We start from the raw sequence: 18,316 nt of genomic DNA on the forward strand, positions 1-18,316 counted from the left end.
ACCAGTTTCTTTGGCCCTCAGTGTATTTTGTAAGGCATAACACACATGCCCGCCTGTGACTGGTGTTACTGCAAACCACTTGAAACTTTGCACGTTTCTAACTAATTATGGTCGGTGCACTACAGTGACCTCTTGTTTTACAAGATCCTGCCCCCCTGGGTAACCTTAACCCTTAAGTCACGAGGTGCGTTCTCTCAGACCGCGTGAAAATTTTCGAACTCACTCTGCAACGCCAGTTGTGATGGAATGATTCTATACTCCCCCTACCCTCCTTAAATTGCCCCGCCTACGATGTTTTGGTGCCGGTTGCGTTATCGTCTTCTGTGTTTATTGTTGACACGTGTTATTGGTAAGTGTTGAAGTCTCCTAGACAGCACCTCATGAACTGTGTGTACCATATAGCTCAAAATGTGTTGGCATGAATGTGTCATTTTTAACTATCCTGAGTTGATGAAATTATTAGTCTATGGAGGAAGGTATCAGTGATACAGATCAAGAAATAAACGAAAAAGACGATTTTACATTAGCCAGTGATCATAGTTTTGCTATTGAACAAGAGTATCATTCAGAGGAAGAACTTCAGGAAAGTTGTGATGGGGATCTATCTGTTTCTTCACTGTTATACTTGCAGTGTCTGTTAAAATTGAATGTGCTCTGAGTGGTGATAAGAAAAATGTAGTTCCCAGCAATGAATGTCAATTTGACAGACTTTCTTTTTGTGTCTATCAGGAGGAATTTTTGTGTGCAGATTTAAACATGGAATTTAGTTTTATTTGGAAATTTATTTGCTACAGATATTGTATAATTTTTCGGAATGTAAAATTCAGTACTCTAACAGTCTATTTATGTGTACTATTTAAAAAAAATTATGTTCTCTTTTGTGCTAAATAGTAAAATGCTGCAGGCTTTGTTTAGTGTGATAAAATAAACTAGAAGCATTTAAACAACACTTAAATAATTGTAAAAATAAATATTATATACCATAAATTAAAGATTTCAAATGATTTTTGCCTTAAATCTCGGTTTAAACATAGTGGTTGCAGAAACCCCATTTCGTGGCATACGTTACAGAAAGTCACTTCACGAGTTAAGGGTTAAACTGAATTACCCATATGCAAACTAGGGTGGCAAGTTCCCTGGTGGTTGGTCCAGTTGGCTCTAGTCCACCCTTTACTCAAGACTGTTTCTTTATGAGCTACTTATCTGATGCTTTGTTACTTCCTTTTTAGCTTAACATAACTTACAGTTATAGTTCCTTCTACTCCTCTTAGGTTCTGGGAATCCAATCCAGCAGGACTTGAACAGTGGCTGGGTCCAAACTTTATCTTGTGTTTTGCTTCTTGTACATGCAAACAAGGAGTACACTTTGCAGAGGAAGTGTTGCTGCAGTACCTGGTATGACGGCGGTCCAGATTGTTTCTCTCAGGTTCTAGTTATCCCTGTACTGATAAACATGATGCATCAACATCTGTACTGAGACTCACCCCTACTGCCCATTAATGAATTTGTCTATGGATTGAATTAATTCAGGACCTGAAGCCTGGTTCAACATGGCCAGATTAGCAATGGTAATGTTTCCATACATTCCTCTAGGCAATAGAATTGAGGCTGTGAAATGATCAGATAGGCTATTCTCAAAATTGTGGCTGGTATACAGAAAGTAGATCCCACTATTTCACACAATGTTCCATTTATTAGTTATTCTGGTTAGCTCTAGCCCTTTTGTTGCCATGAGTTTACCTTGTTCGTAGCAATCAGACACTACTATCACTTTATAGAGGGAAGAGCACAGCCACTGTGCCTCAACCTGCTGGAAGTACAACTCTAACCTAATCACCTCTTTCTTGCAATCCTTTTCAGTTTTCTGACTCAGCAATAACTTCACTTTGGATGAGTCCATTTCTCCCTAACCTATTTAGACAAACTGTAACTACACCACTGTAACACTTTTGCCACTCCACTTCTTTCATTTCCACATGCCCTCTCTTGTCCTCTGCGATTAGTAATAACCTGTGCACCCTTACCCTGACAAACTTCCTTAGCATCTGCCGCTTAATGGGATATGCATGGACTATATAATACTGGTACTGCGCCTGCTTCCCTGCTACTGGAAAGGAAACTGAAATGTACATCTTTGCTCCATTGGTCCTTGCTTCCACCATGGCTAGGTTAAAACAGGAAAGACAAGTTTTTGCGACTAGGTCCCAAGACCAAATTTATTTGCATGATAGTTCTTTTTACACTTTCCATAGCCTCTCAAAGTACTAATATGGTGACAACAAGTTTACTCCCAGTCGTCCTCAAATAGCCTGTTGGATAGCATACCGCAATTTTGATACTTGTCTCGTGTGCTTCCCCCACACTCTTCTCCAGGGACTGCAACCACTTCATTATCACTACTTCCCTATCCAATATCTGTACTTTGGCTTGTAACCTCTTAATGTTCCACTTCACTGGTTCTTCTACAGTTGTCACATAGTTCATTACTTCTCCAGTCAGTTGGCATAATAATCGAGTACTGTTAAAAACATCTTTCTCCAAACTTGCAATCTGTGTTGTGTGTCACTCATTTGCTGCCTTGTTTCCTTCTACCCGTCACTTTACTACTTCCACCATGTTGTTCATCCTCCTGATATTCTCCCCATCAGCTCTCCCAAACACAGTTTCAAGAAATCAGCCTCCCATGTCAGTCCAACCTCTCCTCCTCCCTGCATGTGGTATTACTCCCAAAACCTGTTTCATCTCATCTCCCAATTTCATATAAGTCCCATATATCCTCATACATGCCTCATAATGCCTTTATGCACTCTGCGATTCTCCGCACCCTTCAAGAAACTGTTCAATGCCTCCTCTAATCTTCTCACCTTGGTCCGCATTTCCCATGCATTAAATACCACCTGTGTCACCCAACAGTGACTGGTGATCACCACATCCCTTGCTTCGTGAATGGCATTCCCCCTTCCATGAGCTGGTTTTGCAAAGCTTTTACTCCAACAGTGACCAGTGCCACAGCTATGGTGTGCATCTTCTCCATATTGTCTCTGGACACACCCAAACCGAGGAAAGTAAAAGTCACCTGCTGCCACACAGTTCATTCTGCTTAAACTAAACATTATGCTTTACTTATACTGTCGTATCGGCCGCCACATAGCAGCCATCAACTCGGCGCGGCGTGCTACAACACACGCTGCACACAGCGAGTACCGCTGGCGCCGCACACGATGTCTACAACTGGCCAAGTGAATGCGTCATCGCGGGGTTAGCGACAGCGTACACACCACTATCGATACGGATTACCCTGGCGGTGCTGCCCTTGCCACCAGAGTGAGCAACTGTATAAGGGCGCCATCTACCAACACACTGATTGGCCGGACCTGCGGATTTAAGCGAGCTCCCTGAGCCCGTTTAACCAGTTCAATCTTCGCCGATGACTGTGTTACTACCTGGCTGCTGGATTCACGACGACCGAACCGTACTGTGGCCTCCCTGGCTGGAAACTTGTGGCGCGTCGGTATTGACTGGTTGGCAGTGGTTTGGACTTGTATTTTCTACTAGTGACTCTGATTTCTCCTTGGCGCTACAGCCAGCGAAGTGTTGTGTAGTCGAACTTAAGTTTTGTTTTGAGTGACAGAAGGTCAAATAAATTTGGTTATCACGGAATATTTGTTGTGTTATAGTGCGGACATAACATATACCTAACAAACACAAAACATAAATCTACTCTATCTAATAGATCTTAAAACATATGGATTTCTTCTCTGATTCATCTACAACCTCTTGCTCACTCATTTTTTTATATTTTCCTTCTGTTCCAAACCCACAGTTCCTGGAACAACTTCTGCACTGCCACAAAACAGTTTCAAATGTCCCACATGTACAACAGTTGTCCTCATTGGCAATTTGATCTTGATGTTCTCTGGTGACATGGTTTCCATGATTTGATATTTTGCAAAAAATTTCTTCGTCTTTCCCTTTCGAGTATAAGAAGTCAATAACATTACACTTTGGCCAACCCTTTATTGTGGCATTCTTGCTGTAGAGCTCACTGCTTCTTCTTGCTTTTCTGGTGCCTTGTGCATCCGGTTCCATACTTCCCTTATCACTCTCACAAACTGTTTTAACAGATTCCCTTTCTTACTCTCCTTGGCTCTTAACATGTCAAACAGCAATGGCAGCTTACAATCACATACCACCTCATACAGTGACAATCCTGTATTTGTGTGTATGACGGTTGACTGAAAAGTAATGCCTCCTCCTTCATAACTCTTCAACAGTTGGCAGCATTGGTATTCGGCAGGTATTGACTTGTTCCATAGCCTCTTCTCTACAGCTCCACTTGGCAGGAAGCCTTAGCATCGAACAGTTGTGTTGTTACAGTGTAAAGTACGGAATCCTGCACAGATGGTCGGTCAATGCGATTTAAGCAACGTGCAGTCATTGAATTCTTGACAGCAGAAGGTGTCACCCCACAGTAGATTCATCAGAGAATGAAAGCAGTTTATGGTGATTGTGTTGATGTGAGTACTGTGCATCATTGAGGTGGGAGCATATGACCTGCATGACAAACAAAGAGTTGGACATCCCGTGACAGCAACCACCGAGTTTCACAAGCATAATGTTGACAGATTGAGTCAGGACGATCATCATATCACTCGGAGAGAAATTGCAAGCACAATCGGCATTTCACAAGAATGTGTAGGTCACACTGTTGCTTTGCTTGGCTATCAGAAGATCTGTGCATGATGGGTACTCCGGATGCTGACTCCTGAAATGAAAGTGCACAGATTTGAAATTTGTCAGGAACTCCTCTCGCATTACGAGAATGAAGGTGATGCCTTTATCCATTCAATTGTAAAATGAATAATGAAAGACAATCTGTGGGGTCATCATTATGCTTCTGATGAAGACGAGAATTGTGAGACTGTGATTGCAGAAACAGTGTGTCGACTTCTTCTGTAATGGCTTCAGAAAACTTGTTCATCGTTGACAGAAATGTATGCAATTGGCTGGTGTTTATGTGGAGAAGTGAATATTGGTAATTCAAGATCACATTCTAAGGATTATTTCTGTGTTTGATTTATTAAAATATTCCCATCCAAACCAAATTAACGAAGGTGGAGGCATTACTTTTCATTCAACCCTCGTAGTTTGAGTTTTACACCTTAAATACACAACTTAAATAAACATTCGAACTGGTATGGTGTTCGTACACACAAGTGTCCTAGCGTCTTCCCTACAGTTGTATGAACTCTTTCTGTTCTTCCATTAGCTTGAGGATGTCAAGGACTAATTCTGAGTTCTCTCTCTCTCTCTCTCTCTCTCTCTCTCTCTCTCTCTCTCTCATAATGTTGGTTCCCTTATCCCATCACTATCATCTCAGATACCATGACTTTCAATATCCAGTTTTTTACTAGAACTTGTGTCACTGTTGCTGCCTGTTAGCTGGTTACTGCAACCATCTTGAAGTCCTACATATGTTTTGTTATAAGGACCTAAGACATCAACGCCGAGCAACTGAAACAGTGTTAAAGCTTCAGGTAAGCTCTGCAGTGACATTCTCAATCGACAAAAATCCACCCTGTGCACACTATATGCAATTCCCCACACACTTGTGCATACCTAACTTCCTATTCCTCCATCAAAACCTCTACACTACTCTCCTGTTCATATACCTACATCTGGGAGTCTGCTAACACATGGTCATGAGTCTCCTGTAATACTCACTCACTCACTCTCTCTCTCTCTCTCTCTCTCTCTCTCTCTCTCTCTGTCTCTCTCTCAGCTTTGCTAGCACCATCACTCATGGTCCCAACTTAGTTTTCCCTCACAGCAACCCACCCTATACACAAAACTGTGATAGCTCACAAAATTGCTTACATTCGCCATCAGAATCTTGTACTGCTGTCATTGCTTAAGCTCATTATCTCCTATATATAGTAACACTACTTTACTAATCCATCCTTCCATCCTTCCATCCATCCATCCATCCATGTTTCTGTGTTTTAAAGTCAGTCAACTGAAGGTGCATTCTGTCAACCTACTAGATGGATCCTCCAACCCTAGCAACCATTTAAACACTGCATGATACATTATCACTTGAAATTTTTCCCATATAGATAACACTTCAAATAGGTGATTCCATAGGTAAGGCTCACTATTTCTTTTCCTGTTGCGGAGTGATTCCTTTATGCTGAGTTCATCCACCTTGTTGTATAGGCCACCCGGTACTCTATGCCTTGAGACAACACAAAACTAAGTGCATGGCTGGACGCAGAGCATGATGGAATAAATTCCTTAGTGAAATCTGGAAACACAAAAACTGGACTCGATATCTAAGTTCTGAGAAGGAATGGAAAAACTGGTAGAAGCCAGCCTCGAGGAAGATAAGTGTGGATTCCGGTTCCACCGCCCAGTAAAATTAGATGCAATATGCAGAAGTGAACTGCATGGTTAAAGGAATAGTGGAGAAAATAAATTACAGGATATTGTTGGACACAGGGGTACATGCGTCAGTGGAGATCTGGTGGAACATAAGTGAATCCTATCAAATATACCTGGGGCAGATTGAAAAGGGCTGTTTGTGGACAACGTGATCCACCAGCCACCCTGAGAAATGCACACCAAATCGCCACAATCTGGACCAATAGCACCTTGATGAACTTGTGGATAATATGCCTCGACAAATACAGGCATGCATAAATGCAAGACGACGTGATACTGGGTATTAGAGGTACCGGTGTGTAAAGCAATCTGGACCACCACCTCTGAAGGTCTCACTGTATGGTGATGCAACATGCAATGTGAGGGTTTCATGAGCAATAAAAAGGACGGAAATGATGTTTCTGTTGATCTCTATTCCAATTTTCTGTACAGGTTCTGTAATTCTTAGAACCAAGGTGATGCGAAACTTTTTTTGATGTGTGTAGTAAAATTTTACTTAGTTTGCACATACAGCATAAAATGAAGAATACATGATTATATTTTAGGTGATTTGGTGATTCCAAAATTTAGTATATAGAATTGACACCCATGGCAGCACCAATGGCTCAAACTCAGTTGGGCATCAAGTTCAGCTAGGTTTGGAAGATACATACAGGTACACCATTCAATGCTGCTTCAACTCTATGCCAAATTCATCAATCATAGTGGTTGCCAAATGGTGGCATGCCATTTATTCTGCAACACATCAGTATTGGTGCTTAGAGGTGAGAGACCTGGAAAACATGCTGGCAAAGGGCTACAGTCAAACACTGTCTGAAACAATTTATTGGATCTTCATCCAGCCATCCTGATTTACGTTTTCCATGGTTTCCTTAAACTGCTTTAGGCAAATGCGGGATGGTTCCTACTATAAGGCCACTGCTGTCTACCTGTCCCAGCCTTGTCATACTAGACCTGTTAGTATGTAAATGTCTGTATATGTGAATCTTATTTTTCAGCAACAACTACTGCTACAACAACAACAACAACAACAACAACAATAATTACTACTACTACTACTACTACTACTACTACTACAAGGTAGATCAGGACAGCATGTGCAACATGCAGTCTGTTGTGCTGTAAGAAAAAACACTCATCAGCACTTTGGTGGGTTCTTAGAATAACTTCTGGAGCAGGCAAATTGGATACTATAACACATACAACCCCCCTATGAACCATGGACCTTGCCGTTGGTGGGGAGGCTTGCGTGCCTCAACGATACAGATAGTTGTACCGTAGGTGCAACCACAATGGAGGGCTGTCTGTTGAGAGGCCAGACAAACGTGTGGTTCCTGAAGAGGGGCAGCAGCCTTTTCAGTAGTTGCAGGGGCAACAGTCTGGATGATTGACTGATCTGGCCCTGTAACACTAACCAAAACGGCCTTGCTGTTTTGGTACTGCAAACGGCTGAAGGCAAGGGGAAACTACAGCAGCTTTACTGTGTGATTAAATGATGATGGCGGCCTCTTGGGTAAAATAGTCCCCCATTCGGATCTCCGGGCAGGGACTACTCAAGAGGACATCGTTATCAGGAGAAAGAAAACTGGCGTTCTACGGATCAGAGGGTGGAATGTCAGATCCCTTAATCGGGCAGGTAGGTTAGAAAATTTAAAAAGGGAAATAGATAGGTTAAAGTTAGATATAGTGGGAATTAGTGAAGTTTGCTGGCAGGAGGAACAAGACTTCTGGTCAGGTGAATACAGGGTTATAAATACAAAATCAAATAGAGGTAATACAGGAGTAGGTTTAATAATGAATAATAAAAAAGGCGGGTAAGCTACTACAAACAGCATAGTGAACGCATTATTGTGGCCAAGACAGACACAAAGCCCATGCCTACTGCAGTAATACAAGTTTATATGCCAACTAGCTCTGCAGATGATGAAGAAATTGATGAAATGTATGATGAGATAAAAGAAATTATTCAGGTAGTGAACGGAGACAAAAATTTAATAGTCATGGGTGACTGGAATTCGACAGTAGGAAAAGGAAGAGAAGGAAACATAGTAGCTGAACATGGATTGGGGCTAAGAAATGAAAGAGGAAGCTGCCTGGTAGAATTTTGCACAGAGCATAACTTAATCATAGCTAACACTTGGTTCATGAATCATGAAAGAAGGTTGTATACCTGGAAGAATCCTGGAGATACTAAAAGGTATCAGATAGATTATATAATGGTAAGACAGAGATTTAGAAACCAGGTTTTAAATTGTAAGACATTTCCAGGGGCAGATGTGGACTCTGACCACAATCTATTGGTTATGAACTGTAAATTAAAACTGAAGAAACTGCAAAAAGGTGCGAATTTAAGGAGATGGGACCTGGATAAAAGGCTAAACTAGAGGTTGTACAGAGTTTCAGGGAGAGCATAAGGGAACAATTGACAGGAATGGGGGAAAGAAATACAGTAGAAGAAGAATGGGTAGCTTTGAGGGATGAAGTAGTGAAGGCAGCAGAGGATCAAGTAGGTAAAAAGAAGAGGGCTGGTAGAAATACTTGGGTAACAGAAGAGATACTGAATTTAATTGATGAAAGGAGAAAATATAAAAATGCAGCAAGTGAAGCGGGCAAAAAGGAATACAAAGTCTCAAAAATGAGTTTGACAGGAAGTGCAAAATGACTAAGCAGGGATGGCTAGAGGACAAATGTAAGGATGTAGAGGCTTATCTCACTGGGGGTAAGATAGATACTGCCTACAGGAAAATTAAAGAGACCTTTGGAGATAAGAGAACCACTTACATGAACATCAAGAGCTCAGATGGAAACCCAGTTCTAAGCAAAGAAGGGAAAGCAGAAAGGTGGAAGGATATAGAGAGTCTATACAGGGGCGATGTTCTTGAGGATAATATTATGGAAATGGCAGAGGAGGTAGATGAAGATGAAATGGGAGATATGATACTGTGTGAAGAGTTTGACAGAGCACTGAAAGACGTGAATCGAAAAAGGCCCCGGGAGTAGACAACACTCCCTTAGAACTACTGACGGCCTTGGGAGAGCCAGTCCTGACAAAACTCTAACATCTGGTAAGCAAGACGTACGAGACATGCGAAATACCCTCAGACTTCAAGAAGAATATAATCATTCCAATCCTAAAGAAAGCAGGTGTTGACAGATGTGAAAATTACCGAACTATCAGTTTAATAAGTCACAGCTGCAAAATACTAACACAAATTCTTTACATTCGAATGGAAAAACTGGTAGAAGCTGACTCGAGGAAGATCAGTTTGGATTCCGTAGAAATGTTGGAACACGTGAGGCAATACTGACCTTACGACTTAACTTAAAAGAAAGATTAAGGAAAGGCAAACCAATGTTTCTAGCATTTGTAGACTTAGAGAAAGCTTCTGACAGTGTTGACTGGAATACCCTCTTTCAAATTTTCAAGGTGGCAGGGGTAAAATACAGGGAGCGAAAGGCTATTTACAATTTGTACAGAAACCAGATGGCAGTTATAAGAGTCGAGGGGCATGAAAGGGAAGCAGCGGTTGGGAAGGGTGTGAGACAGGGTTGTAGCCTCTCCCCGATGCTATTCAATCCGTATATTGAGCAAGCAGTAAAGGAAACAACAGAAAAGTTCGGAGTAGGTATTAAAATCCATGGAGAAGAAATAAAAACTTTGAGGTTCGCCGATGACATTGTAATTCTGTCAGAGACAGCAAAGGACTTGGAAGAGCAGTTGAATGGAATGGACAGTGTCTTGAGAGGAGGATATAAGATGAACATCAACAAAAGCAAAACGAGGATAATGGAATGTAGTCGAATTAAGTCGGGTGATGCTGCGGGAATTAGATTAGGAAATGAGACACTTAAAAGTAGTAAAGGAGTTTTGCTATTTGGGGAGCAAAATAACTGATGATGGTCGAAGTGGAGAGGATATAAAATGTAGACTGGCAATAGCAAGGAAAGCATTTCTGAAGAAGAGAAATTCGTTAACATCCAGTATTGATTTAAGTGTCAGGAAGCCATTTCTGAAAGTATTTGTATGGAGTGTAGCCATGTATGGAAGTGAAACATGGATGATAAATAGTTTAGTCAAGAAGAGAATAGAAGCTTTCGAAATATGGTGCTATAGAAGAATGCTGAAGATTAGATGGGTAGATCACATAATTAATGAGGAGGTATTGAATAGAATTGGGAGAAGAGGAGTTTGTGGCACAACTTGACTAGCAGAAGGGATCGGTTGGTAGGACATGGTCTGAGGCATCAAGGGATCACAATTTAGTACTGGAGGGCAGTGTGGAGGGTAAAAATCGTAGAGGGAGACCAAGAGATGAATACACTAAGCAGATTCAGAAGGATGTAGGCTGCAGTAGGTACTTGGAGATGAAGAGGCTTGCACAGGATAGAGTAGCATGCAGAGGTGAATCAAACCAGTTTCAGGACTGAAGACAACAACAACAACAACAACAACAACACATACAAGATATTATATCTTATGTAACTTGAAGATGGAGTGGGGGGGGGGGGGGCAGAAGGGAAGGGAAGTGAAGCAACTGAAGACATCAGCTGCATCAGGACTTCATGTGGAATCTGTGGCGAAGAGTGAAAATGTGTGGCGGACTGGGACTCTAACCCAGGATCTCCTGCTTAACTAGGCAGTTGAGTTAACCACTGTGCCATCTGGACACAGTGTTTATTGCTAGTGTGTGGATATCTTAGTATGCAAACCAGCCAACTCACATTCACATCCAACACCACCTATCTGCAGTCCCTGTCAATATCCTCCACACTTGCTAATTTTTAGATTCCTAAAGGAAGTCGGAAGTAAATGTGCATCTGCACTGAAGGTCATGGATTCATTGCCGATTGAGGTAAATCAATTATATTAATGTCTTGTGGCTGTTCTTTCTAGCGTCCCAAAGAACAGATACCATGCACTCATAAATATTAAACCAACAATATTATGACAAGAAAAGTTGCCACTCACCATATAGCGGAGATGCTGAGTTGCAGATAGGCACAACAAGGAGACTGTCACAAATATAGATTTTGGCCATTAAGGCAATAGACCAATAGATGTAGACACACACACACACACACACACACACACACACACACACACACACACACACACACAACTGCAATCTCAGGCAACTGAAATCACACTGCTGGTAGCAGCACCAGTGCGTGATGGGAGTGGTGACTGGGTGGGGTTAAGGAGGAGGCCAGGGGGGGATTGGGAAGGGATGGCAGGGGTGGCAGGCAGTGAAGTGCTGCAGGTTAGATGGAGGGCAGGGGGAAGGTGGGGAGGGGGGGAGGGGGGGGGAGTGGTGAAAAAGGAGAAAAGTAAAAAGACTGAGTGTGATGGTGGAATGACGGCTGTGTAATGCTGGAATGGGAACAGGGAAGGGGCTGGATGGGTGAGGGCAGTGACTAACAAAGATTGAGGCCAGGAAGGTTGCGAGAACCTTTGTTAGTCACTGTCATCACGCATCCAGCCCCTTCCCCATTCCACCCTGTATTTTCCATTGTTTCATTATAAACTGAACAATATGAAATATTTGACTTTGAAACAATCCATGTCCACAGGAATGTCGTGTGTATTTGTTACCGAACTGAACACTACCTTATGATTTGATACAGTGAAACATAATAATCCCTTCTCTCTAGGTGCAATTGACAATAAACTGTGCCACATAGTTCTGTCTAACGCAATTCTCACACTGCTTGCTCTGTAGTGAGACAAGGCTGCCATCTTCAGTGATGCTTGCCGAGTAGGCTGAGCAGCTCTCCACCCTTATGGAAGCAAGTATGTGCAGCAGTGGTGTATGGAATTCTACTGGTGTGCCTACGTCAGTTTGTTCAATTGTCACTGTGTCTGGCAGTGACTATACTTACTTGTGCTTCCATCATGAGGTACCAATTTTGCCTTGGATCCATGTTCCTTGGATGACACCACATAGTCTTGCATTATCTTGTTGAAAGGTGAGGTCACGGAGACCTTGAGTCTAGGAATCATGCACCGGGACATAAAGTGTCCTAAATATAATGGCCGTTGTCAAAATTACTGGCTATGTAACCTGCAGGTGCTCATGTAGGCAAGGCAATGGCATTCCACACCATCACACCAGGTGCTGGGTCCACATGTCAATGATGAATGTAATATGCCAATTTCCATTCCCCTTGAAGCCTCCACACATGGGTATATCCATCATAATGCTATACTGTATTTTACAAACTATAGACATTACAGACTATAAAATGTGCCTTAATTTTTAAGCAATTTTTAAAACAATTACATTTTTATTATTAGATTGCAAAGCAAGACTAAAAAAAAAATCCTAATTTATGAAACCAAAGTGACCTTTGAAATCCCTGAAAATCATCTGCCTTTCTTCTTCTTCTTCTTCTTCTTCTTCTTCTTCTTCTTCCTCCTCCTCTTCACTTCCTCTTCCTCTTCATCATTGTTGTCATTCTATTCATATATAAGATGGTCTCGACTGCCATCGAAGTGTTACTTATGCCACACTTCTTGAAAGATTTAACAATAATGTCTTCTCTCATTCCAGACCATGGCTGGTTTATCCACTGACACACTTGTTTGATTGTAGGTCACTTTAAAGCCCCATTCACCAGGAATTCATGTTGGGTTTCATCCATTATCCATTTGTTCCATTCCTCTCTCATACCAGTATAAGATTTAAATGGTTTATTTATCTAGAATCAAGAGGTCGCAATTTTTAAGTCAGTCCTCCCAGAAGCTCTGTATTTCTCATGTCTCAATTTATCTTTCACAGCATTTTTCTAATGAGTTCTAAACTGATCTAGCACAAGATGAGAACTCGTCTTCTAAAAAGTACCTTTCCTTCTCTTCCACATTCTCTTGATCCATAACTTCATACCACCCTTGTCCATCCAACTCTTGTCATGTGTGGCATTTCAGAAGGTTTTGGCATTATTTTGCACTTGAAAATGGTCATAGGGTTAAGTTTAGTACTGTCAGCATAACAGGAAAGGACAACAGTGTAGTGCATTTTTTTATGTCCACTTGTTTTTACAGTTATAATATTATGAGAAGGGAAGTTGCTACTCACCATATAGCAGAGATGCTGAGTTGCAGATAGGCACAACAAGATTTCCACACTTAAAGCTTTCAACCACTGGCTTTTGTCAACAATAGATACACTTACGCGCAAACACACACACACACACACACACACACACACACACACACACACACACACACACAAATGCAACTCACATGGTGGGGATGGCGGACAGTGCAGTGCTGCACGCAGGGGAGAGGTGGGGAGGGCAGGGGGCCAGTAATGGAAAAGGAGAGAAATAAATAAAAAAATAAATAAAATAAAATAACTGGGTGGTGGTAATGTATGCCAGGGTGGTTAGTGAGGAATGGAGCACAGGAGATAATCAATGCTGCGATGCTGAAGTATTAAAGAGTGCATACTCAACCTGTGTGTGTGTGTGTGTGTGTGTGTGTGTGTGTGTGTGTGAACTTGTTAGTGTTTTCACAGTGTCTCCTCGTGCTCCTGCCCCTCAGGTCTATGAAAGTAGTAAGTTCAATCAAACTTGTCACTGTTGATGTGATCTCTCTCTACACTAACATCCCTAATGCCCGTGGTCTTACTGTTATTGAACACTACCTTTTCCAATGCCCAACAGATTCCAAACCAACAACCTCCTTCCTAGTTGCCATGACCAACTATATCCTCACCCACAATTACTTCTCCTTTGAAGGCATTACCTATAAACAAAAACAGGGTATGGCTATGGGCACCCGCATGGCACCATCCTATGCCAACCTATTCATGGGCCAACTAGAGGAATACTTCTGAAACACCCAGAATCCTAAACCCTTCACCTGGTTCAGGTTCACTGATGACATCTTTGCTATCTCGATTGAAAGTGAGGACACCCTATCCACATTCTCTGGAACCTCAACAACTTCTCTCCCATTTGCTCCTACTCTACTCAAGCCAACAAGCCACCTTCCTACATGTTGACTCCACCTCGAAGATGGCTACATCAATACCTCCGTCCATATCAAACCTACTAACTACCAACAACACCTCCACTTCAACAGTTGCCACCCATCCATGCCAAGAAGTCCCTCTCATACAGCCTATCCACCCATGGTCGTTGCATCTGCAGTGATGAGTAGTCTCTCTCGAAATATACCGAGGGTCTCACTGAAGCCTTCACTGACCATAATTATCCTCCCAACCTTGTACAAAAACAAATCTCCTGTGCTTTATATTTCCAGTCTCCCACCACCTCCCAAAGCCCCACCATCCGGTGACAGAGGAGCATTCCCCTTGTAACTCAGTGCCACCCAGGACTAGAGCAACTGAATTACATTGTCCACCATGGTTTCAATTACCTCTTGACGTGCCCTGAAATGAGAAATGTCCCTCCCACTACCACCTACTCCAGTCTGATCACTAACATCAATGGCAGGGCTACCTGGGAAACCAGTCATGTGGTCTGCAAGGTAAGCTGTAAACACTGTGCTGGATTCTATGTAGGCATGAGAACCAACAAGCTGTCTGTCTGTGTGAATGGCCACCAACAAACTGTGGCCAATAAACAAGTGGACCACCCTGTTGCTGAACTTGTGGCGAAACATGATATCCTTCATTTCAATGACTGCTTCACAGCCTGTTCCATATGGATCCTTCCCAGCAACAACAGCTTTTCTGAACTGTGCAGATGGGAACTTTCCCTGCAATATATCCTACATTCCCGTAACACTCCTGGCCTAACACTTCATTAGTCGCTGTCCTCACCCATCCTGCCCCTTCCCTGCTCCCATTCCAGCTCTACACAGTTGTCATTCCACTACCACACCCAGTTTTTTTTATTTTGCTTTTTATTTATTTCCATTTCCCTCCTTTACCGCTACTTGCCCCCTCCCCCCCCCCCTGCCCACCTCTCCCCTGCCTGCTGCCCAACCTGCAGCACTTCACTGTCCGCCATCCTCACCATACTATCACTCCCCCTCCCCCACCCAGTCACCACACCCATCATGCACCAGTCCTGCTGCTCAAAGTGTGGTTTCAGTTGCCCGAGACTGCAGTCATGAGTGTGAATTGCATTTGCATGAGTGTATGTGTGTCTGTTGTTGACAAAGGCCATTGGCTGAAAGCTTTAAGTGTGAAAATCTTTTATTCATGCTTATCTGCAACTCAAGCATCTCCCCTATATGGTGAGTGCTACTTTCCTTCTCATAATATTGTTACATTCCATCCTGGATTTTCCACTGTTTGTTTTTATAGTTACAGTTTTAGCACTTTCCACAGCAACAGTTCATGACTTGGCATATCAACCGAAGAGGACTTTCATCCATATTTGCTATTTGGCTTAGTTCCACACTGGTTTTCTTTCAATGTTGAGTAATAAAACAATGGATTTACTCTTAATACTCTTGAAGCATTTTCTGATATATTTTGGTTTTGGTTCACGTCCTAAGTCCATGACATTTCATAAACTTGTGGCACCAACCAACTCCATCCTTAAAGTCTTAAGTTCCACTGCAGTGCTAGCTTACAAGCATGTATACAAATCATTTTTGTATTAATTCCTATGCCATTTTGATGGTGTCCTTGAATCCATTTCATATCATCATCATCTAGTTTTGGCCAGACTGCACTCAGTCCTTTGTTTGCATATTTAGTCTTCCACTTTTTTTTTCAGTTCTTCCTTACTAGCCCACCAATCACATATGGTTTTTTCTGTTGGTGGAGGGCCAAAATGCTGCTCAGCTACTCTGCTTCCATACCTTCTATTTCTTTTCATCATGAAACTAGCTGCTAACAAAAATATTGTACTATTACTGATAACAGAAATCACTTTCAATTCAAGTTCACTGGCACCTTACACTGCAATGATGCATCACAAGCTATACAGTGTTCTGGGTTTGTGGATGTGGGGCAGGAGGGAGACAGTGTTCTGGGTTTGTGGAGGTGGGGCAGGAGGGAGACAGTGTTAGCAAGCTTGTGAATCCCCACAGCTCATGTTTGTCACAGTGGTCCACTGCTGCTGCCAGTTGAATCCAATGTTGCCAGAGACAGACAGGTTTCTGCAGCATCGAATATGTGGCCATTTTTAAGAGTAGCAGGGATTTTAAATCGAACCCTGGACATTTTTATATTAATTTCAAGTATAAGATGCACCTGAATTTTGGAGGCAATTTTCCGAAGAAAAAAATGTGTCTTATAGTCCATAAAATTCTGTATGTAGTACTAGTACTCATCTGAAAATACGACATTGTGCCACTCCTGTGCCCAGTGTTGTTGAGCTGGGTGCACCATGTCGGTCTTTCTCTCTGCTGCCATATCAAGGAAGTTGCAACAACTGTCGCGTGCTGACAGCTCGTGATGCTCCACGTGTCATTCCACTATCAGTGTAAACAAATCCATTTTCTGACTCAAGATACGTGACATTACTTTATAATACTGCACAACTGAATGAAAATTATCCTCTCTCTCAGGTGTTAGTCATGTGTGGCTACTGATATCCCATATGGCATTGAACTCGTCAAATCCATATTGATGGGAAAGTCATGGAATCCCGAACAATGAGAGTAGCAACATTATGAAATGATAAACCACATAATGGACAGGGAAGGGGTCACGAGAGGGAGGACAGGGAAGGGGGCGCCAGGGTGGACAGGGAAGGGGGCGCCAGGGTGGACAGGGAAGGGGATGCCAGGGTGGACGGAGAAGGGGGCGCCAGGGTGGACAGGGAAGGGGATGCCAGGGTGGACAGGGAAGGGGGTGCCAGGGGCACGAGAGGGTGGACAGGGAAGGGGGCGCCAGGGGCACGAGAGGGTGGACAGGGAAGGGGGCGCCAGGGGCACGAGAGGGTGGACAGGGAAGGGGGCGCCAGGGGCACGAGAGGGTGGACAGGGAAGGGGGCGCCAGGGGCACGAGAGGGTGGACAGGGAAGGGGCGCCAGGGGCACGAGAGGGTGGACAGGGAAGGGGGCGCCAGGGGCACGAGAAGGTGGTCAGGGAATGGGGCACCAGGGGCACGAGAGGGTGGACAGGGAAGGGGGCGCCAGGGGCACGAGAGGGTGGACAGGGAAGGGGGCGCCAGGGGCACGAGAGGGTGGACAGGGAAGGGGGCGCCAGGGGCACGAGAGGGTGGACAGGGAAGGGGGCGCCAGAGGGTGGACAGGGAAGGGGGCGCCAGAGGGTGGACACATATAAGGGGGCAAGAGGATGGACAGACAAGGGGGCAAGAGGATGGACAGACAAGGGGGCAAGAGGATGGACAGACAAGGGGGCAAGATGATGGACAGACAAGGGGGCAAGAGGATGGACAGACAAGGGGACAAGAGGATGGACAGATAAGGTGACAAGAGGATGGACAGATAAGGGGACAAGAGGATGGACAGATAAGGGGACAAGAGGATGGACAGATAAGGGGACAAGAGGATGGACAGATAAGGGGACAAGAGGATGGACAGATAAGGGGACAAGAGGATGGACAGATAAGGGGACAAGAGGATGGACAGATAAGGGGACAAGAGGATGGACAGATAAGGGGACAAGAGGATGGACAGATAAGGGGACAAGAGGATGGACAGATAAGGGGACAAGAGGATGGACAGATAAGGGGACAAGAGGATGGACAGATAAGGGGACAAGAGGATAGACAGATAAGGAGACAAGAGTATGGATATATGGTGGAAAGAGGCAGGATGGACAAAAAAAAGGGGAGAAAGGGACATGGAGAGAGAGAGCCGGAGAAGTACATGGTCAGCAAAAGGGGAAAGAGCACAATGTCATAAGAGGGGAAGAAGCACATGGTCAGCAAAAGGGGAAGAAGCACATGGTCAGCAAAAGGGGAAGAAGCACATGGTCAGCAAG

At 43.4% G+C, this 18,316-nt stretch overlaps 1 protein-coding gene across 1 annotated transcript; it reads left to right on the plus strand.

Moving 5' to 3' along the window:
- The first annotated feature begins 17,147 nt into the window (after positions 1 to 17,147).
- Positions 17,148 to 17,738, plus strand: LOC126152137 (collagen alpha-2(VI) chain-like). The gene has a single exon (XM_049915987.1). The coding sequence runs from the start codon at positions 17,148 to 17,150 to the stop codon at positions 17,736 to 17,738; it is 591 nt and encodes a 196-aa protein (XP_049771944.1).
- The last annotated feature ends 578 nt before the right edge of the window (positions 17,739 to 18,316 follow it).

This window comes from Schistocerca cancellata, chromosome 2 (genome assembly GCF_023864275.1).
Source record: "Schistocerca cancellata isolate TAMUIC-IGC-003103 chromosome 2, iqSchCanc2.1, whole genome shotgun sequence".
NCBI classification, from domain to species: domain Eukaryota; kingdom Metazoa; phylum Arthropoda; class Insecta; order Orthoptera; family Acrididae; genus Schistocerca; species Schistocerca cancellata.